The 27,688-nt window shown below is 41.8% G+C and overlaps 3 protein-coding genes and 1 non-coding gene across 4 annotated transcripts; 2 read left to right on the forward strand and 2 right to left on the reverse strand.

Annotated features, from left to right (window-relative positions):
* Window positions 1-1,481: 1,481 nt before the first annotated feature.
* LOC126784061 (uncharacterized) lies at window positions 1,482-2,276 on the reverse strand. The gene has a single exon (XM_050509561.1). It carries the CDS (start codon window positions 2,274-2,276, stop codon window positions 1,482-1,484), a length of 795 nt encoding a protein of 264 aa, XP_050365518.1.
* Window positions 2,277-7,765: 5,489 nt separating this feature from the next.
* On the forward strand, window positions 7,766-9,534 carry LOC126782769 (60S ribosomal protein L32-1-like). Its single transcript, XM_050508073.1, has 4 exons — window positions 7,766-7,841; window positions 8,067-8,161; window positions 8,906-9,087; window positions 9,235-9,534. Exons 2-4 carry the CDS (start codon window positions 8,072-8,074, stop codon window positions 9,362-9,364), a joined length of 402 nt encoding a protein of 133 aa, XP_050364030.1. The 5' UTR covers window positions 7,766-7,841; window positions 8,067-8,071; the 3' UTR covers window positions 9,365-9,534.
* Window positions 8,370-8,514, forward strand: LOC126785534 (small nucleolar RNA snoR135). Its single transcript, XR_007671066.1, has one exon. It is a non-coding gene; the product is annotated as a small nucleolar RNA snoR135 (small nucleolar RNA).
* A 5,268-nt stretch (window positions 9,535-14,802) lies between the features above and the next one.
* Window positions 14,803-16,402, reverse strand: LOC126782983 (serine/threonine-protein kinase OXI1-like). Its single transcript, XM_050508356.1, has 2 exons — window positions 15,969-16,402; window positions 14,803-15,869 (listed from the first exon to the last, which is right to left on the reverse strand). The coding sequence occupies exons 1-2, from the start codon at window positions 16,370-16,372 to the stop codon at window positions 14,951-14,953; spliced, it is 1,323 nt and encodes a 440-aa protein (XP_050364313.1). The 5' UTR covers window positions 16,373-16,402; the 3' UTR covers window positions 14,803-14,950.
* Between the last annotated feature and the right edge of the window lie 11,286 nt (window positions 16,403-27,688).

Raw genomic sequence — 27,688 nt, forward strand, 5'->3', positions numbered from 1 at the left:
TTGTTCATGCCGCCGCACGTGGCGGCGCGTGGGGTGCACGCGCCACCTCTGGCAGGCCGCGCGTGGCGCTCAGGCGCCACTCACTGTGACAGCGCGTGGGCCCCACGCGCCGACACCAACCAAGGCGCATATGACGCCATCACCACCCCTAAACTTCTTCTCTCTTCCTCCTCTTCCTTCCTACGGTCTCAGACCACCTCCTACTCCTCCCACGCGCCGCCTAAAGCGGCGGTAACCTCACTCTCCTCACCTCCTCCGATCTGCCTCCAATCCATTCAAAATCCAACAACAATCACAACCAACCCATCAATTACATCAAATCATACATTGATTGAAGTTTAGAACTTCGATTTAGCACCGGAGAAGCTCGGATCGTCGGTGGTGCTTCGATTCCTCGGGGTGGATTGGGATCGTGCGGTTTTGCCCCTAAGTCGACAGCAGAGGGCTCCAAGGCGAGGATTTGGCGTCGTGATGCTCTCCTCCGTGCTCGTGCGTCGCCGGAGGTGATGCTGATGGTGGCGACGAAGCTCGCGGTCTCGGGTTGAAGCGCAGAGGCTCACGACGTTGCGAGGAGGTGTGTCGACCTCGGGCTCGACTGCGGAGGTCCCTGCGGCACTCTGGGGGTTGGCGGTGAGAGGCACGCCGGGCTAGTGGCTGAGATCGCCGGCCTGGTTTTTCGAGAGTGAGGGAGGGACTCGGGGAGAGAGAACACGAAAGGGGAGAGGGAGAGAAAGGAGGCGCGGGGTGGTGAGGGAGAGAGAATAGGGTTTCTGAAAATGGAAACCATATTCTGATTAATTTCCTTTTATACCCCTTTCCAAATTGGAAACTAACTTCTATCGTTAATAACTTCCACGTCCGACGTCTGATTAGAACGCGTCACATACTTTCGAACTCGTATCGATGAGCTCTACAACTTTCGTGAAGAAAGTTGTCGCAACCGAGGGACGGAATAAAAGTCGATATATACGTTGCGGTAACGTTACGTTTTTCAAATTAAACGTTCCGAGAACGTTTCCGTTTCGTAATTTCGCAAGAAATCAAATTCATTTTAATTGAATTTCACAACTTTATAGAATTCAAATCAAACCAAATATTGTTTTGAAAAATATGGTTATTACATAATATGCACACTTTGATTGAAGAGTAAACATTTCACCATCATCAAAATCTTCAGGATAAAACTTCTTGGCAAGATTGCAAACATCTTTAGCTTTAAAACTCTTGAAGTTATCCCGAGGATCTAAGGTTGAACTAAGAATAAGGAGTTCTGATGCTTGGTCTGAGAATCTTCTATTCAATTCACTCAACTGAAGATCAATCCAAACATTGAACACATCTATATGGTAATGATGTTCAATTGAAATGAAATTCCGTTGTTGGCAATCACGACCTGTACCATATTTGTAACGAGCACTCAAATCAGGCATATCAAGATCATGTTTTTCACATAAAGATTTCACTTCTCCTACCAAATCCTCTCAACCTTTTTCTCTCATTTCTTGAAGAAGTGACTTTGTAAGTCTAACAAAACTCATAGCATGCACAAAGTCTAGAGATTTCCGCTGCAATGTCTGACAAAGAAAATCAGTAACTTTCATTACTTTGTTCATTAGAAGCAAGCAGAACACAAACTCAAAAGATCTCAAAGCTCCAAGAATAGCTTCAGCTTGTCCTCCATTTCCTTGATCAATCATATCATTAAGAGTTTTCTTTATTGACCTAAACAGTTCAATTAAACTCCTGATAGAACAGAAATGTGAGCTCCACCGAGTAGGACATGCTCGTTGCAAAGTACAAATTTGGTTAGCACCACTGCCTCTTTGAAGTTCCCCACAAGCAACCAAATTACCAATTTCCTCTATTCTCACATCTTTTAATGTTGAATGCCTCTTAGCAGAAGAATCAACAAAATTCACAATTAAGCTCAAAGTTTGAAAGAATTGCCAAATTTCTTTAACCCCTTGAGCTGTAGCATTTAATACCAACTGCAAACGGTGAGCAAAACAATGCACAAAATATGCATAAGGACACTCTTCAAGAAACAATGCTTGTAACCCATTATAAATTCCCCTCATATTACTAGCACCATCATATCCTTGACCTCTCATGTCTTTCACTTGAAGATTGTACATAGTAAGCACTTTTGAGATCTCATTTTTAAGGGTTTGTGAGGTAGTATTAGGAACACTCACAATCATAACAAATCGTTCTCGAATCAAGCCTTGAGAATCAACAAATCTCAAAATGATTGTCATTTGTTCCTTACCGGACATGTCTATAGCTTCATCAACAAGAATACAATATTTGGAGTTTCCAACTTCATCTCAGATCTTACCCCTTACTTTGTAACCAAGGATATTCAGGATTTGCTTTTGAATTGAGGGACTAGTGTACTTGGCATTTGCAGGGGCATTTTCTAAGACAACTCTCTCAATATCCACACTCATCCTTGAAAAAGATTTTATTACTTCTTGAAAATATCCACGATTCAAGGAGTTTTTAGATTCATCATGGCCTCTAAAAGGAGCTCCTTGAATAGCAAGCAATCTAACACTCTATTGAAGCCGTAAGCCTCAATTGATTGTCTTCCATGTTCTTCAATGACCTTGTCTCAAGAACTCTATCAATATGGCCATCTGAGTTCCTCAACGAATCCCATTTTTGCATGGCAGCCATGGGTTGAGATGTGATGCTTCCAACATGCTTCATCAACATATTATTACCCGTATAAACCTTGTTCCAATTTTTAAATCCTTCCACAATAAATGCATGATGGCAAGAATCTTTAGTGTCAAAAAGAAAACAAGGAAAGCAAATTGCTCTATCAACAACAATTGAGTACTCAAGCCATGGATAAGTCTTGAACCAAGAATACTGAAACTTCTGTTGTTGACCCCCATATTTGGTCATTGGAAACACCACCTTAGGTTGAAAAGGCACTAACGAAATGTAGGCTTTTCGAACTCTATCTTGCTCATCCACTGGCCATTCCCAAATCGGACAACGTAATCCAGGATCACGTTGAAGAGCATTAATCCTATTTGGTGGCTCTAAAGGTTGAGAGTTGGGCAATGGAAAATGACTTGAAGGTTGTGGTTCATCATTAAAATTTAGAGAAGTAATGGAAGGAGTATAATTCAAATTGGAACTTCCGGACTCAACATCCCTTGAAAACCATGAAGTAATTTCTTTTAATCGCTTCGATTTTGGCAGAGGGTCTTGACATTTTTTAGATCTTAGACTAATAACCTATAATCATTGAATACCAATGCATATATTAGACAACTATTAACATTACAGCTACCAAATTGATAAATGCACATAGCACAATTCGAAACAATTCAATATCACAACATCATGCTCATTATTGCAGTTAGTCATCACGAATCCATAATCACCCCACATAATCATGTAAAGCAGCTCCAACAAGAAATCATTATATACCCAGAAAACTTAGCATGCCCAACACCATAATCAAATGAACACTTAATATATACCCGGAAATTTATTTATTTTATTTGAAAAGAAAAAAATTGAACTTTGTCAAATATTAACAATCTGATTATTGAATTTCATTATATTAGTTCAAAGAAGACAATAATACTCATGTACTAGATGAAAATAAATTGAGATATTGAGGGAGAAGACAGAAAGAATCATTCTTTCGTTTTCCCAAATAAGAGTCTGACCTTCCCATAACAAAACTGGAAAAAATAGTTCCCAGAACCAAAAGTGAAAAACGTTCTTACCAAATTTGGAAATTTCGATTGGCTACAATCACTCTCTACTTCCTTTCCAAAAAAACTAACAGAGAAATCAGAATCTAGCATAACTAGAAGTACCTACCAATCCAAAGCATCCATCCAATAAGGAAAAAAGATTCCAAAGCAAGAAGAAAGGTCAAAGCTAAAACCTTTACACTGAAATCGTAGTAATAGAGGTACCCAGATAGAGAAATTGCATGAGAAAATGATTGGTGAGCTGAATGAACTTACTGGGATGATTATTTTGCAGAGAAGCTTTTTCTTCTTTTTTTTCAAAAGAAAAAGAAAGCATTATGGGCTGGGATTCTTGCCATTCCTGATGTGTTTGTTTGATCAAAGTCTCAAAATAAGAGACAAACTTGACCAAAAAGATGTAGAGAGAAGCAATACCAAGCTCTCTCTCTCTCTCTCTCTCTCTCTCTCTGAGAGCACAACACACACTAAAATTGTGTAGAGCTGTTTTGGTCTTGGCTGAACACCTCTGTATTCTAGAGGACCATGTAGGTTTAAATTTGTGTTTGGAGATTTTAGGGATTTAAGATTTGGGGTCGGGGAAGAAAGAAGAGGGGAATTGGTTCAGTATATGGTATAATACAATGGGGAATTGAGGGTAATTTGGGGATGCTAAGTCTACACACATCTAAAAAAAAAATTAGTACCGGGTGTTTTTTTTCCCCTATTGGCTGGAGATGCTTGAGTCCTCCCCCCCTTAACACATGAGATCCGCCCCTGCACTGAGTGGTGATGGCATGCCACTTTTATTACTTGCATGCAAATTTTTATTTAAAATAGATGGTTTAATTATTTTTTTAAGAAAAGAAAGCTATATTGCACTAGGAAGATATTAAAATTACATTAAAAGGATTACTTGGTGGTGGAACTAAACTCCCCACACTCATCCTTACCAATAGTGCTAGTGACAAGACTATCACAAGAAGAATTAGACATGAGATAAGAAGACCCAATCTCGAACTAATCTAAACGATTAAAGAAGTAATCGATACCAACTCGCCGCTAATAAAACGCTTAAATAGTATCACATACCAAAACCTCCGGTATATTTACATAGACAACTCTCTCATTACATTGACACCAAAAAAGAATCGACCATTATAATAGTCCTTAAAGATGACATGCACCATAAAATGGCACACCAATGACACTACCGACGACCAAATCCTAAACCCTCACAAGGATGAGTGACGATAAAAACCAACTAAAAAAATAGAAAACGAGACCTGGCCAAGAAGTCCCAAGCCCACATATTTGATCCATCCCAGGCCCACTAGTGGATCTCCAAAGATCGGTCGGCTAGGATTACAGCCGACCTGTTGCCGACTTCTGTCTGCAAATTATCCCTCCTTCGCCGACTCAAGTTGCCACTAGAAACCACCGTCCATATCTATGACGTCAGTGCACCTCACCACCAAACTAAATTCAACCCAGCAAAGATGCAGGAGATCCGACCCGGATTCACATGGAAAGCCAATCAGCCACTGCCGCCTCTGCTCCCCTATCTCATATCATCGCGCACCGGAAGTGGCTCCACCCGCCGACAAGAACGCAACTGGAAATCTATAGCGACACAATGGAATCGCCTCCGAGAAAGACCACTGCAACTAGAATGCAGCGACTTCGATTACAAAAAATGTCGTCCACCCTCAGGGCCGGCCCTGAGATTTACGGGGCTCGAAGCGACGAGAAAAATTGGGGCCTCTTGTCAAAAAAAAAATTTGAAACAATAATTTTTTTGAAACAACAAAACATAGCAATAAAACTTTCAATAATAATAAAATACTATAATGTTTGAAACAAAAATATAAAAGTTACAAATATCAGTACATTTTTACTCAAAAATTGCCATTCTTGCATTTTTAGAAGCAAAAGTATCAATTAAGCACGAACACTCAAGCTTTTCCGCCAACTCATTTTCAATCGATAACATAGCCAAAACATTCAGTCTTTCTTGAGACATAGTTGATCGAAGATAAGATTTGATCAACTTTAACTTCGAAAAGCTTCTCTTAGCACATGCAACAGTAACAAGTATGGTTAACAAAAGTTTGTAAGCAATCCAAGCATGTAATAACTGCTATCTTTACTCATTTCAAAGTGCTTACAAATTGTTGTTCTACATAATGTAAGATGTAGTTCCATCATAACTGTTAGTAAAAGTAATATAACAACAAATATAAATACAAGTAATTGTTGTATTATATTACAAAATTGCTCAGGTAATACATTGTCTCAACCAACAAGGTTTTGTATTTGACTTACATTGTCAATATCTTTTGTCCACAAAGTCAAAAGATATTAACTTACTGATTTCCTTGAAAGATCAATACATTCTTAGAGGGGTCTCACACATAGAAGATTGTTAAATTTTCCTACTGGTGCTAAAGAAAATCAGCACTAGATACATACAAGAAAGATAGAAATGATAGTTACGACACACATTACATTACCCAAGACACAGTCTGATCTTCACCCAAGCCAATGGTCCTCTTGTAGTTGCTCCAAAACTCCAATAACTGAAACAAAATCACCATTTTCTTCGTATACATATATATTTTGGAATCCCGTTCTTTATTTTGGTATTTTAAAGTCCGGCTTTTCTTTTTTTTCATAGCGTTTACTGTAAAAAACACTGTCACGGTTTTTTTTCTAACCCAGTTTTTTTTTTAATTTTGTGTGTACAATTAAGGGGGCCCTTAAAATTGGGGGCCCAAAACTATTGCTTTAATGACTTTAGCCCAAGGCCGGCCTTGTCCACCCTCTCTCTATCCCCACCAACCCCCACCATGCTAGGCCACAGTTGACCCACCAGAAATCTCGTCTAACAGTGTCGATGGACGTGCCGTCAGAGAGAGATGCAAATTTTATTTTTCAAAACCCTAGAACACTTCAGCTTTTGCGGAGCTCCCAGGCCTAAGACTCATTATGTTCTGTCTCAAAGATCGATTAAATTTCATAGGCAAGTCGCCAATATTATGATTATTATCAATAGAGTCAAGCAGGAGAAAAAACCTTCACTATAAAACTCAAAAGAGTCATTATTTGGCTAAAAAAAAAAAGAATTATATACAACTAGGAAAGCAGAAAACATACGTGAATTGATGCGAAAACAAGAGAGTGCGAACCGTCGATCCTTAGCTTCAGATTTGCTACACTCTATCCCCGATCCTAAACGATCAGTATTGAGTGGTTGACTTAAGATAGCCACAACGAGCTTTGCCCTATTACCATCATCATCACCATCTATCTCATCATCTCGGCCTCAGCCCACACTTAAAACCTTTCACAAAGAAGCACCGGACTCCGTCAATTTTCAAATGGTCATCAAGGCTCTTCTCCAAAAAATCAAATTGCGTGCATGGAAAGTAGGAGTAGAAGAGATCGAAGACGAAGCCCTAAATACCATCTCAAAATTAGAGATGTTAGGGCTTTAGTTTCTGCTCAATTTCATCTTCCTCAACCTCCGGATACTGATGGGCAGCAATCCCTACTACAGTGAAAAAAGGATCCGGATCCTCTCATGAGCAACTAAATCACCTGACCTAAAAATCGTAGAACAATTAAGTCAAGACACCTACCCAAAAGTCATTCATACTTGAACTAGAGTCATTAAATCAGAGGAGGTCATCAACGTTGGCTTGTTGATAGCCATATCCATTATCAATGGAATGAGATTGAGCTTGAAAGTGGCGCGCCTTTCGGTGGTGCTATCAGCCTTGGCAGGATAGGAGATCGAACGACTTGTGTGAGATTGGATAATTCGTCATGATTGTCAGTATTATATGCAAGCTTTTGATTTTGCCCTAATTAGGAAGGTGCAACCAAGATCAGCCTTTGGAATTCTCCAACTAGTCTGAAAGATAGTGATAGGACTGTGGGCTTGGTTTGGGCCGGAAACTTTGGGTTTCTGAGTAAACAAATGAAATCTTATGGTGTGGTGCCGAGGCAGCCAACCACTCCTGTTTCGTATATATTCACTCACTTGGACTAAAACCCTAGCCCGCTCCCCGCCTCTCTTCCTCCTCTCCACTCTTTCTGTCTGCGTCGCCTTCCCTTCAGGTTCGAAACCCTAATCTCTCATCTCCTCTCTCCTTCGTTATCGTGTTCTTCTGCTCCTCAATTTCAGGTGTTACTCCAGAATAGCTGGATTTTCTGGATCGGAGTTTTCAAAACCCATCTCCTTTTTTCTCTTTAATCTTTGCGGACTTTATTTCTGTTGCTGAGTGACCTTGGGTTGGTAGAAATCGGGGGATATTGATGATATTGTGGTTGTTTGAATAACAGGAACAATGGCCGTGCCTTTGCTGAAGAAGCAGATTGTGAAGAAGCGCGTCAAGCAGTTCAAGAGGCCCCAGTGGGACAGGAAGATATGTGTCAAGGTACAGATCTCCAGTTCATTTTGTTCTTTCGATTATATGTATGTATCGCTGTTTGAATGCAATTGGATTATGTACGATCTTATAATGTAAGCGTACGCTTAGTTGTAAGTAGAACTTTGTATTGTTTATGACAGGTTGTAATTAGATGTCAATTTAAGATGAGAGGTTCTGTACTGGGTGTGTTGGTGTCTAGTTTTATAAGCAAAGCAAAGCATGGATTGTGTGTATCGGCGTAGTGCTACTCAATGCGCTCTGATCCGAAAGATTTCCCTGCAACATTCATCTGGGGAAGGTGGGCAGTTGGGTTTCATTTTAACCTATTGAAATCATCAACAATCATCTTCCCCACATCTTGTCTTTCATTTTATCCATGTGTTTGTACTTTCTTTTTTAGTACTGTTCAGATGAACCGATTAATTGTTTAGTTTTCCTGTTGCAAGTCCTTTATTGCACGGGGTAGAATAAGTGATCTCCAGTAGGTTTAGCATCTTGCAGACAGCATCATTCCTTGCTTGGTTGTTGGCTTCTTAGTCTAGCTAGTTGATGATTTCTATGTTTGGTGTTTATAGATGATATTCAATCTTTTCTATTTGAGATCTTGTTTATTTGGGACTTTGGAACACAATTTTATTTTAGTTTCAATGGTCCATTTTATTGACTGAATTAGTTCTGAGTTCAAATGTGTAAGTGCACCCTGCCTTATGGAGCCCTAATGTTATGTTTTTCTGTTTGGTTGTATGGCAGACCAACTGGAGAAGGCCCAAGGGTATTGATTCCCGTGTCAGGCGTAAGTTTAAGGGAGTCACTTTGATGCCCAACATTGGGTATGGCTCTGACAAGAAGACTCGCCACTACCTCCCCAACAAATTCAAGAAATTTGTTGTCCACAATGTCAAGGAGTTGGAAGTTCTTATGATGCACAACAGGTTCGTTACAGTTTCTTTGAAGTACTAGTTGATCTCATGTTATGTAATTTAGGACTTACTGTGCCAAGATTGCTACTTAATGTGCTCTGATCTAAAAGATCTCTCTGCAACATTCTGATATTCCTTCGTTTTCCTCCAATATTTTAGGACTTACTGTGCCGAGATTGCACACAACATTTCCACCCGGAAGAGAAAGGAGATTGTTGAGCGTGCTGCTCAGTTGGATGTTGTTGTCACCAACAAGCTTGCCAGGTTGCGCAGCCAGGAAGATGAGTAAGCTTTGGAGCTATCGCAAGACTTTTCATTGTGTGTTTTTAAATTTCAGTTTGGAAGGAGATCCTATTAAGAATCCTATTTTTGTCTTCAGTTCAGTACTCTTAAATCTAGACTCTGGTATCTAGTTTTACTAGTGAGACATGTTAAATGATATGAAGTTATGCTTGCTCATATTTTCTCTTGATTGCCTTTGTGATTGCTGCACTGGTGGTTTGTTTGTTTTGACAACCCATGGGTCATAAAACGGAGAACTGTGCATTGAAAAGATGCATCTTTGTCCAAATGCGAAATCCTGGAGGTCTGCGGCAATGTTTGCTTGCTTCATTTTTCTTATGGCTTCCTTTCAGGTGGCTCACTTTTGTATTTCAGTAATCCAAATTATAAAAAAATTGTTGACATGTATAGAGGCATTTGCCATTCTTGGCTTGCCTTCACCATGAAGGCATGATTGTTTAAATTATGCATGATCATTCTTGGTCGACATTTGTTTCTGTATCCTTATCTGCCCGGTCCTTTTAGACTATGAATGTGATAGCTTATTGTGGCCATCTAGGCATCTATATCATGAACAATTGCAATTATGCTAGAATTAGTAATTTCAACTGTGATTAGGCCAGAAGTCATCTCAACCGATATCTTAACCATATTTTCATCCACTTTTTTGTTGGAAGTTGTAAGCTGGACGTTTCAACCTAGGATTTGGTCGATCCAACGCAAAATGTTCATTTCCGATCAGGGTAAAGTTGCCTTGTGTTTCCTATAGTAACAATAATCAGCAATCTGATCAATTTGGTATGATTTCTGTTGGGTATTGGCCAGCGTACTTTATTTAACTAGTGGAGGTCTCCTATCTCTTATAAAAGCTTTCCGCTCCATTGCTTTCGAGATGCTACCCTTGCAGGTGGAACGTTCACTCTGTTGCGTCCTTACGACCATCAGCATATTTGATCGGTTAAGAAGCTGTGTGCAAGTGTTGATCATGACCAAGGAAGCTGTTAGCCGTTCCAATAAACTACTGAATACTTTCTTCTCGATCTCTTTTCTTTAAGAATTCATGAACTGGTCCGCTCGATTGTAATTGGAATTCTGTATCAGTAAAATAAGAATGGTAACGTTCAAACAATGAGTCAAAATTTCTTGCACGCCTTGTGATAAAAGTATACTCTTAGACGAAGAGAATGTGTGCTCGCCAAGTCTTGGGTGTTGTTGCTGTTCATGTCGTAGTCAGAGGCATGCGTCAGTAACTTCAGAAATTAATTATTGGTTAATTTTTGTAAACGAAAGTATTATGGTTTATTGACTTGAGAACAATTCAAAGACCAAGTATGTGAAAGCTTACGGACTAAGCTCAAACACTGTTTAGGTTATTATCAAATCCCTGAAAGATAATCCCCCAGAGGCTGTGGCAGAGGTGGAGATTCCTGATGGTGATTCAATGTGCCTCTTCAATGAGGCCGATGGCGAGTAATATCCTAGCTGATCTAGGAAAGATCATTTCTCTTCTTTTCATTGCTTCTTTTCTTACCGTGAGAGTACACAATTGATGTCTTTGGCTTGATCTGGTAGAATCGTTGCTTGGTTTGGGTTTAAAAGTTATTATGTTTTAGTTTTGCTTCTATTGTTTTATTTTGATGGTTTGTGCACTGTTAGTTGCTTAGTTGTTAACTTGCATTTGGAGTGGTTTCGTCACTCCATTTGTATGGTCATTGCGGCCGTTCATGACTTATGTGAAATGAAGTTAACCATTTCTCTCAAAAAATATTTACCAGGGATTTGTTTTTTGCCCACAACAGTCGAACCTTATAACGACCAACTATTGCTAGGTTAAACATAAGCAACCTCCAATGATATTTGCAACAGAATCAACTTCACGGCATATGCTTGTTACAGTTCCACGCGGGCAACACATTTGAAATAATTCTTGTGGGCATGAACCTCTAAGGTAAATTCTGCAAATTAAGAGAGGGAGGGGGACGCCGCATTGGCGGAGGCAGCATAGGACTAGTGAGGGCCCTTGCCCCCACTGAATTTTTGATTTTCTTCACGTTTGAGTCATTTGTGCCCCCACTGAAATATTAATTTTACCATACAAAAGAAATCAACTTCCAATATGCATGGTTATATTCATGTATCATCTTCTTTTTTTTGACAATGTCATGTATCATCTTCTTGGTTATGCTTTTATTTGCTAGTGTGATACTTCCCACTATGTTCTTTTATTTTTGTGGCCTTGTATTGGAGGAGGCATAGACAGATTATATGTGTGTGTGTATATATATATATATATATATATATATATATATATATATATATATATCACATTGCCAATATGATGTCCCCAACACATTTGCAAAAGACTTAGATGAAGCGTATGCTTGATCCGTTTAATTTCCATCACAAAAAAAATAGCTTTAACAAACTAAGGATGCGATATGATCAACTTCAGAGCTTTTGGGGAAGGATTTAGGCAATGCTCTGAGATATAGCAACTCTACGGGAGAGAGTACGTGCAATATTTAGTGAGCTAGAGGGATCCAAAAAATAAACATATTTGTTGCTTCTTGCCCTTTTGTTGCTGGTAATAGCTTTGTATCTCTTTTAGAGTCTTAGCTCATGTGTTTATCTTTTATGAACTTAAGACACTCTCAGTTTATGTATTAACCTCATTTAATTTAGGAAGTTAAAATTTATTAAAAGATTGATTTAGTGTCTAAATCTGAGATGGTGCATGCATGTATTCATTCATTAAGTCATCTTTTGTGTGATTGATTCAAAATTTTGCCCCTTCTCATTTTTGTTTCTCCCTCCGCCACCTAAGACTTGTGGATGGACCGCATCTTGATCTCACGTATAATGACCTAGTAGTACTGGTTGTGCAAAGGCAGCAAAAATCTGGTTTGCCTTGCATATATGATTGAGCAGTAGCGCAGTTGAATGTTGTTGTCACTTTCTACCCTGCGCATAACAACCTTGATTTGAAAATCTGAAACATGATGTTTTCCCCGTAATCACTTAGAAATCGATCTGCTTCATTGTTTTTGATGGAGCGAGGGACAAACTGATGTTGAACAGATCAAATAAGTTGGATCTTATTTTTAATCTGATTTCTTACAAATCATCAGCAGCTCATCTGATATATTAATAGTTTAACGTTAGTCAATCTGAACCTGTAGTATGACAAGTACGACCAAATATGAACGAGTTTTAAAATTCAACCCATAGACGTGAGGCTGTAGACACTCATTATTCTTGAACGTTCTTTCAAATTTTCACATGCGAGTATGAGATCTTTGAGTAACAATTCCCTATATAAATCATCACGGAAACAGATTTGCATTAAAAACGACTGAGCTGAGGAAGAGAATGACAAAAGTCCAAATTTACCTTCCGATCAAGAGTTCCAGGTGCTATATAATACATAATATATAAGCTTGATATATATCAGCACTATTGTAACAACAGATTTTGTCAAGTAATGGATCAAGATATATATCGGACTCACGATAGACTAGTAGTAGATTTCAATTGTTTATCCGATAAATAAATATACATCATACTAACTCCAACAGACGAGAGATATACATCATAGCAGCCGAACTCTCGTTTTGGTTGTGCCTCCAGTCCCTCCACAGTAAGTATGGTACTTAATAATTCGAGGGTACTTTTATGCTACTGATGAGTACTTAGAGCTCGATAGCAGACTCGCCCTAGCTACTCAGAAATAAGCTTTCGGCTCCATTAATGTCAAGGACACAATAATCCAATTCCATGTGGACGAAATCAGACGTATAGTCGATCAGCTTATCTTGCAGACACATCAAATTGGTTAAGAGGCTACGAAAGTGATCCATGTTAACTTCTGATCATGACTAATTAGGTTGTTAGAAGCTGCATCAAAATTATTTAAAATCCTCCTTTTCTTAGTTTCTTGCATTCTTATTTAAACTTCATTTCCGTCGCATTCGTACCGACGACATCAACTATACTTGACCAACAAGTCTATACATAAAAGATTAGTCTGATGTTCTATGTTTCTGTTTTGTATTTTTTTTATGGCACTGTGTTTCTGAAAGTCAGAAGAGCCTGAGGCATGGTATGATTTCTTTGACGGAATTTAATAAAGATTTAGAAAGACTTAAGCTCAATATTAAGGCAAAAGCGAAAACGGTCTTAGGCCGGCAACCAAATATCTCGAGTCTTTGAGTTTAGATTGTTCGAGTTGCATAGTATAGAGGGAAATGTATTCGATCAATTGTTGTTGGAAGAGCTAAAATAAAATAATTGAGACATTATTTGATAGAAGAAGCAGACCATAGAAGTCAGACATTAAACTCAATAAACAGCTTATAGATCTTTTTTCTTATACGCATACAGAAAATAATTTCATCTACACTATCGCTCATATAATGAAGAAAATATCACAATGAAAATATGAAATGATTTTTATCTTCGTGTCTAAACTAGCGGTGCTTGATGATCAATTCCGTGGCATGCTTCTTGTGTTAAGTGTCAAAATCTTCTTACCCAAAATACGTAAAAGACTTCTTCTTCTCATCACATGATCAAGGTCCATACCACACTCTTGATTCTTGCATGGTTTTAGAATTGCATGGATCATGTGGCCTAGAAGCTATATATGTGAACAATCCACCAAACTCAACAGGAAAGGGGTCCGAAACCATGAATGAACAAGGACCCCCATTGCAAATTTTGATGGCCGACGAAGTACTCATGATTTCCAGTAGTGACTTGCAAAGCTGCAGAAGCTTCTCTGTCTGGTAATCCTTAGCTGAATATATCAACCTACGCAACGACCCCCCCCCCCCCCCACGTTTATTAGAAATCAAAGCCGACCAGTTCGTGGTCCTATCGATCGAATTATATTTGCTGGCTTCACATGCAGTTTTATTATTCATTTGCTGCATCTATCTATTTTATGTGGCTGGCCAGCATCAGAATTTAACATTCAGTTTAGAGATTTGTATAATTGCTGCAGTTGGAAAAGGAACAAAGGACAGTTCTAACTTCTATGATTATAGGTGACCCAAAAGAGGGTCCTCAAATCATTAACTGCAGAGATTTGATGGGTCTCTTGGGTTTTCCTTTTCCATCGTTCTCTATCTTCTGTCATCAACTTCCTCGGTTTTGAGCTACCCCAGTTCATTTCCTTCGCAATTCATTTCACTTTCCACAAGTTGGAATCCATCCTTCACAGTTTTTTGTACTATAAGCATCTCCATCTCAAACGAACCCTAAAATTGGCCAATCCTATATGAGAATCCAAAACAGCCCATGCATCAATGCACGAACATTATGGATCAGAGAGGCCGACCACTAGTAGGATTAGTAAGATCGATCGATGCCCACATTTTGGTTGATTCACACTCCCTACTCTACAAACTGTTCATAGTTTGACACTTTAAAGCCTCACATGATTGCAGAAGCTTTAGATTACAATATAGATGTTCATCTTTTACATTGATTTCTTGACCATACCTTATACAAGTTACGAATATATGCCTCTCTCAAAATTAAGTAAAAAAGAACAAGAAGATGAAACCAATAAAAAAGAAATGAAAGAATTTGGTTAGAAAACAGAAAAGGTATCATCAGGTTGAGTGGGTTTGTGATTCAGTTCTTCCTCCCACACCCTTTTATTCACATTCTTCTTCTTATTCTCTTCCTCCTCGTCACCACCGCCGCATTTATTCTCTCCGAATATTCCCTCCACCACCGACTCCACGTCTATTTTCTTATTCCCATCCCTACCCTCGTTCACCTCCTCTGGGATATACGGCGGCCTCGCTAGCTGCGCCACCGTGTCCCACGATCCTCCTATGCCCTTAAAAAACTCGTGCTCCTTGATTTCCTCCAGCACGATTCTCTGCCTCGGATCCTTCTCCAGAAGCTTCCTGATCAGGTCCCTTAACGGCGTCGCTTCCCCCGTCAGCTCCGGCGACTTCGTCAGTATCCGGTAGAACGTCTCCTTCCGGTTGACGCCTCTGAACGGCGTCGTACCGTACAGCATTTCGTAGAGCAACACTCCCAGGGACCACCAGTCTACTTCGAAGCCGTGGCCGGTGGCGGATATGATCTCCGGCGCCACGTACTCCTCCGTTCCGACGAACGAGTTCGATTTCCCGGACGACTTTGCCGACTCCGTTTTGCTTTCGGATTTCTCCGACTTCTCGGTTTCGGCTTCGGTCTCGACCGGTACGATCAAATCGTCCGGCGAGATTCCCGAGTTGCAGAAGCTGCGGAAGAGCGACCTGTGCTTCTTCTTGTTCTGGAGTTTCTTGGACGCTGATTTTGGTAGCGAATTTGATCTCGGAGCTGGTTGAGGAGTCTTGATCGGCGGCAGCGAGAGGTTGGTTGAGAGATCGAAATCCACGAGCATAATGTGGCCGTTCTCTTGGATCATAACGTTCTCCGGCTTCAAATCCCGGTAAACAACTCCCAAGGCGTGCAAATACTCCAATGCCAGAACCAATTCCGCCGCGTAAAACCTTAACAACCACCGGAAACAAGATTCAGTTCAATATCTCAAAAAAAAAAAATCAATCAGGGTCGGATCTCGAAATTCCGTTACAACAGATTTTAATTACCTGATGACGTCATCGGAGAACATGCGCTCCGTCTGTCTTTTCCGGAGAGAATTGAGATCGCGGCCGGAGCAGTAGTCGATGGCGTAGCCGACGAGATTCTCAGTGTCGAGGACTCCATGCAGCTTTGGGAGGAGCGGGTGGTCGAAACGACGTAGTACTTGCTGCTCGAAGCAGACTCGCCGGTACTCGTCGGTGCCGTCACCGTCTTTACTTTTGCGGTGGATCATGTCCCTGGAAATTACCTTCAAGGCCATGAGCTTGTCCGTCTCTTGGTCTTGCACTAAAAACACTACGCCCTTGGCGCCGCGGCCAAGCGGCGTGATCACTCGGAGCCGCTGGAAGTTAAAGCTCGGCACCGCTGCAACAGCGTCGTCGCTGCCGCGGTGAGTTTCGGTTTGGTTCATTGTAACGACGACTTGAATTTTGGAGGAGGTGTGGATTTTGCTGGGCGGTATTTATAGAGAAGTTTCGAGGGGGGCCTGGGGAGTCTTGCTGGAGAAGTATTCAAAGAATTATGGGGCCAGGGAGATTGTAGGGTTGGTGCGGGGAGGGGTGCTTTAAATGTTGGCTCTTGGAGGAGTGGTGCGTCGAGATGAGGACACGTCGGTGTTTGTTGACGTGGCGGAGATCTGAGGTGGGTTTCTGTTTTCTGAGCCTTGAGGATGACGTACGTGATTACTTTTGAGAATGAGGTGATTAGCTTTGTTTCCAAAACGAGGGAAAATGGGAGGGAGTGTGATGACGTTTGAGTAGCGCTCATTCCAGAAGCCGTGTGCAGCAGGGAATGTTTGCGTTCAATGTTCAAACCCGGCGGTTGTGGGCTTTTGGGCTGCACCGTTTCACATCCTATTGGGCTATCTAGGACTTCAAACCGTGCTCCCAGCGCCTTTACGTTTTTTTTGGGGCTCTCTGGATTTGTTTTAGGGTAAATTCCTCATATGGTACCTGATGTTTGGCTACTTGGACAATTTGGTACCTGATATATAAAAACGGACAATTTGGTACTTAAATTTCTCAAATTTAGGCCATTTTGGTACTTATGTCAATTTTGACCATATTTTTAGGGTTATTTTCGTCATCTTATCTCAACTTTACTTTATGTTTTTATAATACCTCCAAATTGCCTCTAAGTTATCACTAAAAATTTGATAACTCATCCACTTAGTATCTGTGATGATTTACGTATATAAGTTTTCATAATGTAGCTATCAATCTAAATTAATTTTAATTATAAGTAATTAAAAAAATTTTGATAAAAATTACAATTGCATAAAGACAATTTATTTCCTTTGCAAAAAATAATTAGGATACAATAAGTATATTGAGAAATTTTTTTTTGATATATGCGAAGTAGATGCTAAGTGAAGTAGATATATCAATTTAATTATCTCCAAAGAGAGGCAATTATAGGAAAAAATGAAGAAAAATATGAATTTAATGAATTTAGGACTAGAATGACGGAAATAACCCTGAAAATATGGTCAAAATTGATAGAGGTACCAAAATGGCCTAAATTTGAGAACTTTAGGTACTAAATTGTCCGCTTTCATACATCAGGTACCAAATTATCCAAGTAACCAAACATCAGGTACCATAGGAGGAATTTACCCTTTGTTTTATTCTTCCATCTGCTCTGATGCGAAAGTACATTATTACGATTAATAATTGCGACATCATCCGAAAATTCTTCTCTCACCTGGTGAACATTCACCTCTGTGACATGGCAGAACCACATCCAAGTATTTGAGTCAAAGATTAGTTTTGACTAACGCTTACAACTCCCGTTAACGTCAATCTTTATTCAAAGAGTTTGACAAAAAAAAAATAGAGAGAAACAGAGAAGAAACCCAGAGATGAGAAAATCAAAGGACAAAGGAGAAAACATGGGTCTGATCGTGTTAACAAAAAAAAAGGGTCTGATCGAGTGCCTTTACGTAGAATCGTCTGGCCAAGAATTAAAATGGCGAACTAAGTGAGAAAAAAATATAAATACTCCCCACCAATTTCAAACAAGAGTTCACAAAGCAATTTGTCAAATTGTTTTGCTTTTTCAGTCAAAACAATTAGAAATTGTTAGTCCCAAGTTTGGAGAAATTAAATACTAAACTTTCGGAAACAGTTTCATGTGCAAATATGACCAGCTTGCAATTGTCACACATCGTTAATTTTACATTTATTTACCGACTTTATATCTACGAGATGCACGTGCGTGTAGTTTAATCAAAATCTTTCCATCGACATTATTTGGGGTTTTGCCCCATCATTTTTTTATATCAAAGTAAGGTTTTAGGATGTCACATTTAGTTAGGGTCTCACGTAATGAAGACAATTTCTATCAGAAAATATCTTGGTCTCATCTATGAAATTTGATAATAAGCGTTCCGGACTCATTAATGCAAAAAAAAAATAAATTGTGCATTGTCCATGAGCCACCAATGTCCTGAATCTAAAATCCACCGTGAAGGTTCAATGGAAATAAGAGACATCAGTTGGACTAAAAATAGTGAGATTATGTCATCTGTCATGTCAAGGTGTCATGTTTTGAGAAAATCTTGACATTCTTTGTTGGAGATGCTCTAATATTATATCGCTTGTCAAATTCATTGTCATGTCAAGGTGTCACGTTTTGAGAAAATCTTGACATTCTTTGTTGGAGATGCTCTAATATGATATCGCATGTCAAATTCGTTGTTGGCCATGAAGATTGAACTCGAGCACTAGTCCGCCCCTACCAACTAAACAAACTTGATTTGGCCAAATGTCGTCATTTTAGAGTTTTATAAAGTCTAGCATCTAGTTTAAACAATGCTAAAACCAATTGCAAACCCCTAAATTCATCCCTAAATTCATGCGGTGAAGATGTGCAAAGATGAAGTTTTTCCCGATCCTTCTTAGGTCTTGAGAGTATGAGACTATGCTATAAAAATAGGCAAAATTACCAAAATACACCCCAAATTTGGCTAAAATTGTCAATTTGCACCCAAGACTTGTATTTGAGTCAATGTACCTCCTAAACTTGATAAAAATTGCCGATTTGCACCTCATCCGTTAAATTTAACTGTTTTCATTCAATTTTGTGTCTAATGTCATGCACATGAGGGGTAATGTTGTCATTTTATATTTATATTTTTCTTAACAACAAATACAAATATTCTTTAAAAGGAGGATTATTTTTTAATCAAATTATTTATTTATATCTTTTTTCTACATACTTAACCCTACTTCGAATTATATATTCAACATACCCACCCATTCAAATATAGTGTGTTGTGTATATATATATATATATATATATATATATATATATATATCTGTGTACACATTGTTGGAGGAGGAACGAAACGAGAATAATAACGACGTAGTGGAACAAAACGTAACCATTTAATTATTGATAATGGGGCATATATATGTATTACATAATTACAATCTCGTAGGATTCGGAGTCCTAATCTATTACAGAGATGCGAATCTATCTCTAACAGGAAACCTAATAAGGCTAAAACACACACAATGGTAGAATAATAATTCTCCCAGAACACACATTTATTTTTAATTTTCAATGTATTTATTTATATTTTCTAATATCTTTTAACTGACTATATCACGTAAAATAATAAATATATAAATCAATAACATGTTTTTGAAAAACAATTATAACAAGTGTTCATCTTAAGTAATTTTATTAATTTATTTCATTATTAAATATGAATAAATATATAATGACAATATTGTCCCTCAAATGCATGACATGTGACTTAAAATTGGATGGAAAACATTAAATATAACGGATATGGTGCAAATCGGCAATTTTTACCAAATTTAGGAGGTAAATTGACTTAAATGCAAGTTCATGGTGCAAATTGACAATTATGACCAAATTTAAGGTGCAAATCGGCCTTTTTGCCATAAAAATATGGATGTATTATTAAGACATCCTAAATTACTATTTACACACCCCTTTTATTATTATTTAAATGAATTTACAAATTCACCCCTTAAATTTACTTTAAGATTGGCTCTCATCATGAAATGGTTATGTGAATATTGGGATTTTAATTGTTGGATATTGGGTTTTGCCGTTTGGAGAGGGAAGACCAAAGACCCATAAGAGATAAGGAGAGAGGTATAACTGATCAATGATCAGAGAAAGAAAGAAGAACAAAATTAATTATTAGGAAGATCCAGACCCCTCATCTACAATCATAGGTTTCTCCTATAAGTTTATTCATATCGGATCTCACGATCAGACCCTTTTTATTTTTGGTTAACACGATCAGACCCATGTGTTAATGTTGTGATTACACTCGATTTAGTACGCCGTACTCCTTGTGGATGTGATACGCCGTATTTTTTGTCTCCTTCCTGTCACAAGTAGCACACGTCGTCAAAGTAGAGACCATGGCGGAGTGGTCTTCAACTCTCAAACGCTTAAGTTAGGGTGATAGTAATTTATGCAGAGTTACAGTAGGGAGTTTTTGTGTACTTACTTTATGAGGTCAGGAGTTTGACCTTTTATTGTTGAGTTGGGATAGATCGTTTATCTATCTTTCGATGTGGGACGACGTCCGATTAAGGTGTTCTCTGGAGTCTTCTTTGAGATGCGCGTGAGGACGCGTCCGTAGTCAGTTTGGATCGCGGAGAGGCCCATTGTGTAGCTAGTACGGCTGACTTGCTATTAGTATTGTAAGACTGTGCTATACATTAGCCTTAATGCGCTTGATAGTTGTGCTGATTATGGCGGGCATAAGCCTATGCCAACACCATGTTTTCTCCTTTGTCCTTTGATTTTCTCATTTCTGGGTCTCTTCTCTGTTTCTCTCAATTTTTTTGTCCCACTCTTTGAATAAAGATTGACGTGGAAGAATTTAAGTTGCCTATCACGATCGTCGCCCGTGCGATTCGGCGTGATGAGTTTGGTTCAATGTTGCCGAATGGGTACGCACTAGTAAGTCCCTCCGTACTACGACTTGGGGTGGAGTTGCCGTTAGACCCCCGCATGCAGTGTCTTGTGGCGGAGTTTGGCTTGGCTTTTGGCCAAGTCAGCTATAACATGTGGCGAGTCCTTCTCAGTCTCTGCTCACTATTCCACCTCTCGGGGTGTTCGGCTCCTACTGCGGCGGAAGTACTCCATTTCTTCAAGGTGGACTATAACCAGCGTAATGGTAATGGAGGGACCGCGCGATTTGTGAGGCGGGATGAGCGCAGTGAGTACCAGGTCTTAGAGAACTGGTCCACCTCGGAGGCGAACTGGAGGAAAAACAGTTTCGTGGTAGAGAAGGGGTGGGAGTATGGGCCATTAACGGGGTAGAATATCTCCCAGGAAAGCGTATTCGCTCGCGATTTCAAGCCATTAATTGTAGGTTTTGATGTTTTACTAAATTTTGTTGCTACGGAATATCTGTTTGCTGACGCTACCTTCTTTGTTTTTGTTGCATAGCTGGAAGGAGATTGGTGTTGTCAAAGCGAGAGGTTGATCGAGTAAATCGTGTGACATACCTTTGGAGGTGCCAAGGTGAGGACTTAGTCCACGATTTGAAGGTATTGACGAACCCGTATCTCCTGTTCGAGCAAGGATTACTCCGTCGCCATCGTATGTAGAAGTGCTACGCTCTTCAATCCTCTATTCTTTGTTTATGGCGTACTAATCTGATGTTACATGTGCAGCTACGACGCTCTCGGTGAACATGAATTTTGAAAAGTCAGAGCGCATTTGTTACGCATGATTTCTGCAGCAGGAAGATCCCGACGTAACGCCGGATACTGAAGGACTAGCGGTGACGATGTTGCGACGCGATATGTCCAAGAAGGTGGCGGCCTCTACGAGGAAAACCAAGAAGGTGAATGCCTCGGCGAAGTGGGTCGAAGATTCTCCCGCGGTCGTGGATCTACCGATTCCCCCACACGCGAGCCTGCCAAATGAACAGGGATTGCCGCGCCGCAGTGATGCGGAAGGAGTGGGCCGTATTGACGCCGATCCGCATCTGGTTGATCCGGCGGTGTCCCAAGAGACCGGAAGGAAGAAGAAGGTGCAGAAGGCGGGCGTGTCTTCGAGGAAAACAAAGTCCTCTGCTGCTCCCGAAGATGTGGAGGATGTGACGTTGGAAGCTCCGCCTCCTAAAAGACAGAGGACTACGCAACTGGCGCCCCTCATCTTCACGGAATCTCGGGTATTCGATGATCTGTCCGCGTTGGACCGTAGTCCTTTGGGCCAACTCGGAGCTCCGGAACTAGAGAAGCTGGTTTTACTTAGCCAGCGCGCCGGGCTCGGGCGTTTGAGGCGGCCTGAAGGGTCTGGTCTGGACCTGCGGAGTCCACTCGGTCTAGCTACCACGAGGGCGGCAAAGTTGATGTTCAACCTGCTTGATGCAGAACGGGATGCCCTAGAGGCGCAACGCCATCTCGCCGAAGTGGTTGAACGGGACAGCACCTATGCGACAAGGGTGTTGCTGCTGGAGAATGACTTGGCCAATGCTAAGGCCTAGTTGGAAAATGCAGCGAACCTCCAGGAGGACCTTCGGCAGGAGGTTGCCCGTCGGGAGGTGGCTGAGTCGCTTGCCTAAGAGATGGATGCGGAGAGGGATGCGGCGCAGTCTGCTCTTGCGGATGCTGAGGAGCTCGTCAGGCGGATGAGCGAGGAGGCGGAGGCTGAGAGAACCCGCGTAGCGAAGGAGGCTGCGTCCAGCGCCGTGGCTGCCTTCAAATCATCCACGGAAATGACCAAGTACTTGGAAGGGTACTATGTCACGGCCGTGGGTGACATGATAGCGCAGTTCCAGGAGCTGGAGATGCTAGATCCCGCGGACTACGAGGTCCGGCTGGCGAAGAAGGGATTGGAAGCGCCGCCCATGCCACATGAGGTGACCCCGCCTTTTTCGCAGCCTGCTCCTGCTGCGGAGGCCGAAGATGGTAAGAAAATTTCTGACTCTTCTTCTTCTGGTTTATCTTGTGATAATGACAGGTCTGATTCTAATCCGGAGACCCATTCTCCTACTCCTCCTTCTCAGAGCATCAGGATGCACAACCGCCGCAAGACGAATCGGGGGAAGCGACGGGGCTAGAAGTTGCGAGTACCAGCGATGCAGTCTGAGCGACGTTGGCGTATCAAGCTGCGGGAGAGGAGTAGGATAGGGTGATAAGATCTTTGTAATGCGTCTCTCGTCGCCGTAGTGCTTTATTTTCTCTTCTGTAATTTTTTGCATTTTCTTCTGTAACGGCCTTTGTGCCGAACTTGCTATCTTTTGATGAATAGAAGTTCTTTTAACCCAAGTGATTGTTTATATTATTGCCGTAGAAATATTATGTGATTGTTATCTTATACTTTTGGCGGTATGCTTAATGCTATCTTTGTTGTGCGCACAATGAAATAGTCCGTCGAAGGAATTTAATTGGCATAGTACGCTAGCGTAGTAAGGATCAATGGTTTGAAAAATTCCTCATTTCATTGATAGCCTGGCCGTAGCCGTTTTGTACAAAGATAGTTTTGGCAATGTGCCGAAAGTACTCAAACAGTCCGAGTCCTTGTCTTACGCTACGCGCGGACCCCTACTTGTAATAGTACTTAAGCTGTTCCATGTTCCAAGGATGGGCTAATCTCTCTCCGTACTTGTCCTCTAGGCAATACGTGTTTGGTGCCACGATTTCGACGACTTTGTACGGTCCGTCCCATCTCGGGCGTAGTCCAGTGACCTTTGTTTGGACCTTCTTTAGGACCCAGTCGCCTAGTTGTAGTGTCCTGCTCTTGACTCTGGAGTTATAGAAGCGCGCTACGCGCTGTTTGTTCTGGACGTTATGGCGATGCGCTGTGATGCGTTTCTCTTCCAAGAGATCTTTATCAAGTTGCATATTTTCCGAATTGGTATCGGGGTCAAACAGCAAAACCCGTTGTATTGGCTGAATTACTTCGATAGGTAGGACTGCTTTCGTGCCGTACATTAAGCAAAAAAGAGTTTCGCCCATGGCTTCTGTTGGTGTGGTACGGATTGCCATAGCACTTCGTCGAGTTTTTCAGGCCTTCATCCAGCTTTTTTCTAAGAAGGCCTTTGATAAGCTTGTTAGCGGCTTCTACTTGCCCGTTGGTTTTTGGATGTGCTACGGATGCGAATTTGAGCTTAGTTCCTCTTGCCTTGCACCATGTGATGAGGTGATCGTTATTGAATTGCATGCCGTTATCGGTGATGATAGACTCCGGCGTACCGTGGCGGTAGAAGATGTTGCGTTGTAGGAAGTTTTGAACCTTCTCGGTTGTAATGGCCGTCAGGGGCGCATCCTCAATCCATTTGAAATGATAATCGATGCACACAATGACCCACTTGAATTGGCATTTTCCGATGGGTAGTGGGCCAACCAGATCCATTCCCCAAAGGCAGTTGATCCACGGGCTGACTATGTAAGATAGCGGTTCTGAGGGTTGGCGTGGTATGGGTCCATGAATTTAACATTTGTGGCAAGATCTGGCGAGCTATTGTGCATCAGAGGCTAGTGTGGGCCAATAATATCCTGTGCGGAGTGTCTTTACAGCCAATGCGCGGCTGCCGTAATGGTTGCCACAATCACCACTGCTGTGGATTTCGTTCAAGATCTGCTTGCCTTCTTTAGCTGTGACGCATCTATGGTCGGCGTTCAGCGGACCTTGGTGATAGAGCGTGTTGTTCCGCATGTAATATCTTACCGCTCGCCTCCTTAGTTGTTTTGCCATAGTCTCGTCTTCGGGTAGCCTGCCGTTACACTTGAATGCTATTATCGCTACCATCCATGAGGCTTGGTCGCACTCTGCCTGGCATATCTGTTGCAAGGTCTGGTAAATGGAAGGATGGTGGGCCATTTGGACCCTGGTATCCTTGTGGCATTGGTGTGGTTGCGTCGTGGCGAGTCTTACTAAGGAGTCCGCTCTTGCGTTATCGGCCCTTGGTATTTGATTGATGTGGTAGAATTCAAATCGCTTTAACAGTGTTGTGGCGTACGCCAGGTAGGCTGCTAATTGCTCGTCCTTGGCAGTGAAGGATCCGGTTATTTGATTGACTACGAGCTGAGAGTCGCTAAACACATTGATGCTGGTGGCACCCGTGCTAAGGGCCAATTGTAGTCCTGCAATCAGTGGTTCGTACTCCGCTACATTGTTGGAGGCAGCAAAGTTGAATTTTAGAGCATACTCGAGTTCGAGTCCCCCCAGTCCGCTTAAGATGATCCCCGCTCCGCTAGATTTGGCGCAGCTGGAGCCATCTACGTGCAAGTTCCATGACGAAATCTTGACGGGGTTGATGACATCATTTGGTACTACTTCCGTCGTATCTCGGGGAATCATTTCTGCAATGAAATCAGCTACGGCTTGTCCTTTTATGGCGGGTCGTGGCTTGTATTCAATGTCAAATTCTGTCAGCTCGATATCCCACTTGCTGAGTCGCTCGGAGTGTTCTGGATTCTGTAGTACTTGTTTGAGAGGCTGGTTTGTAAGTACGTGGATGCTATGAGCTTGGAAGTAGTGGCGCAGTCGTCTGGCTGCTACGATGAGCGCAAGGGATAATTGTTCCAGTGTTGGGTATCTTGTCTCTGGGCCGTTCATGGCCCTGCCTGCGTAGAAAACTGGCAATTCTTTAGTTCCATCACGGCGAACTAAGGCACTGCTGACCGCGGTTGCAGATACTGCGAGGTAAAGGTACAGAGGTTCTCCCGGCTGTGGGGTCGACAATAATGGTACTTCGGCGAGGTAGTCTTTTAATCCCTGAAAGGCCAGTCCGGTGTCCATTCGATCAGTTTGCTCTTGGAGCGCCTTAACAGTTTGAAGAATGGCTCACACTTGTCAGTCAGTCTTGATATGAATCGAGATAGTGCCACGAGTCTGCCTTGGAGGGCTTCTACGTATTTCTTGAGTACTGGCTGTGTCATATCCAGGATGGCTTGTATCTTTTCGGGATTTGCCTCTATGCCACGTTGACTGACGACGTAGCCTAGAAACTTACTTGTTGTTACGCCAAAAAAACATTTCTCCGGGTTCAATCGCATCTTGTATTTTTTGAGCATATTGAAGATGGTTCGGAGGTTGGCGTCGTCTTCGGCCTTTATGCTTTTGGCCAGCATGTCATCGACGTACACCTCAATTTCCCGACCGATGTGTTGGTCAAACATTTGTGTGACGCAACGCACATACGTAGCGCCCGCATTTTTTAATCCGAAGGGCATGACGTTATAACAGTACAGGCCTCTGTCAGTGACGAAGGTCGTAGCTTCCTGATCTGCCGGGTTCATGCGTATCTGATTGTATCCGGAGTAGGCGTCTATCATGCTTAGCAACTCGTGACCTGCCGTTGCGTCGATTAGCTGGTCAATTCTTGGTAGGGGGAAACTGTCTTTTGGGCATGCTTTGTTTACGTTCTTGTAATCCACACACATTCGCCATTTACCATTGGCTTTACGGACCATAACGCAGTTTGAGATCCATTCAGGGTACTGCACTTCCCAGACGAACTTCATGACTTTCAATTTGTCAACTTCTTGGCGTATTGCCGTGCTCTTTTTGTCGTCGAAGCTTCGGCGCTTTTGTTTATATGGTTGTGCGGAAGGTTTGATGTGCAATTCATGCATGATGATGTCGGGCGAGATGTCGGGCATGTCCTCATAGGACCATGCAAAGACTTCCATGTTGTCGCCCAAGAAACTTGTTAAATCTCTCTCAACAGTGGGACTAAGAGTTGCGCCGACTTTGATCTTGCGCTCCGGATGGTGTGGGAATGGCGTAATGCTTTTCAATGAAGATTCATGGTTTTCCGGTGTTTTGGCCTCGTATGGCGTAGCCTTCTGCTTGCTCTTGCCCTTCGACGTTTCGCCATCTCGTGCGTCGATGACCTTGTCGATCAAGTTTACTGTGGCATGTATTGCCAAGATTTAGTGTCGGTTGCGCGTCTGTCGAATCGCGCGTGTTTGACAATCTTTTGCTATGGATTGTGAACCCCGGACCTGTCTTGTTCCATGCGGAGTTGCGAATTTTATGAGCATCATGTGCCCGGCGATAAAAGTTCGCATCCGGTTAAGTGTAGGTCGGCCGATGATCCCGTTGTAGGAGCTGTAGGCGTCGACTATGATGAACTCGGCTTCGACGCAAACCGTGCATGGTGCGGTCCCAATGCGTACTGTCATATAATCCGAGCCTAGGAGTTGGGTTATGTCGCCAGAGAAGCTGATTATCGGTTCGTGGTCTTGTACCAACTTCTTGCCACTACGCTCCATCTTTTCGTAGCACCCCTTGAATAGGACGTTGACTGCCGATCCCGTGTCGATCATCATCTTCCCTACATCCAATTGTCCGCCCAAGACTGCGTCTATGAGGAAAGCGTCGTCATTGGGTAAGGAGATGCCAATTTCCTCTTCCTCAGTGAAGGTGATCGGCTTCCACCCTTCCTTCTGTCGCTTAGCATTTCCTCCTGTGATGGCGTACACCTGCCTTGGATGATTGCTGCGGTCAAAGCGCTTTTTTGCTCGGTTAGACATGTTTGTCTTCGGGGCTCCTCCCTCTATGACGTTGATGTGGCGCATGTTCTCAACTGTGGCGACTACGTTCTGTTGTACCCTTTGCTGCGCCGGGCGAACCCCGTGTCGCCATTGGTTCTTAGTATGCGGAGGGTGCGGCAATCATTCGTGTTATGGCTTCCATTTTCATGAAATCTGCACCACTGACCAGTTTCTGCTTCGGTTTGGGGGCGTAGTGGTCTTGCTGGTTTCCTCAGCGT

This window comes from Argentina anserina, chromosome 2 (assembly GCF_933775445.1).
Source record: "Argentina anserina chromosome 2, drPotAnse1.1, whole genome shotgun sequence".
Taxonomy (NCBI): Eukaryota; Viridiplantae; Streptophyta; class Magnoliopsida; order Rosales; family Rosaceae; genus Argentina; species Argentina anserina.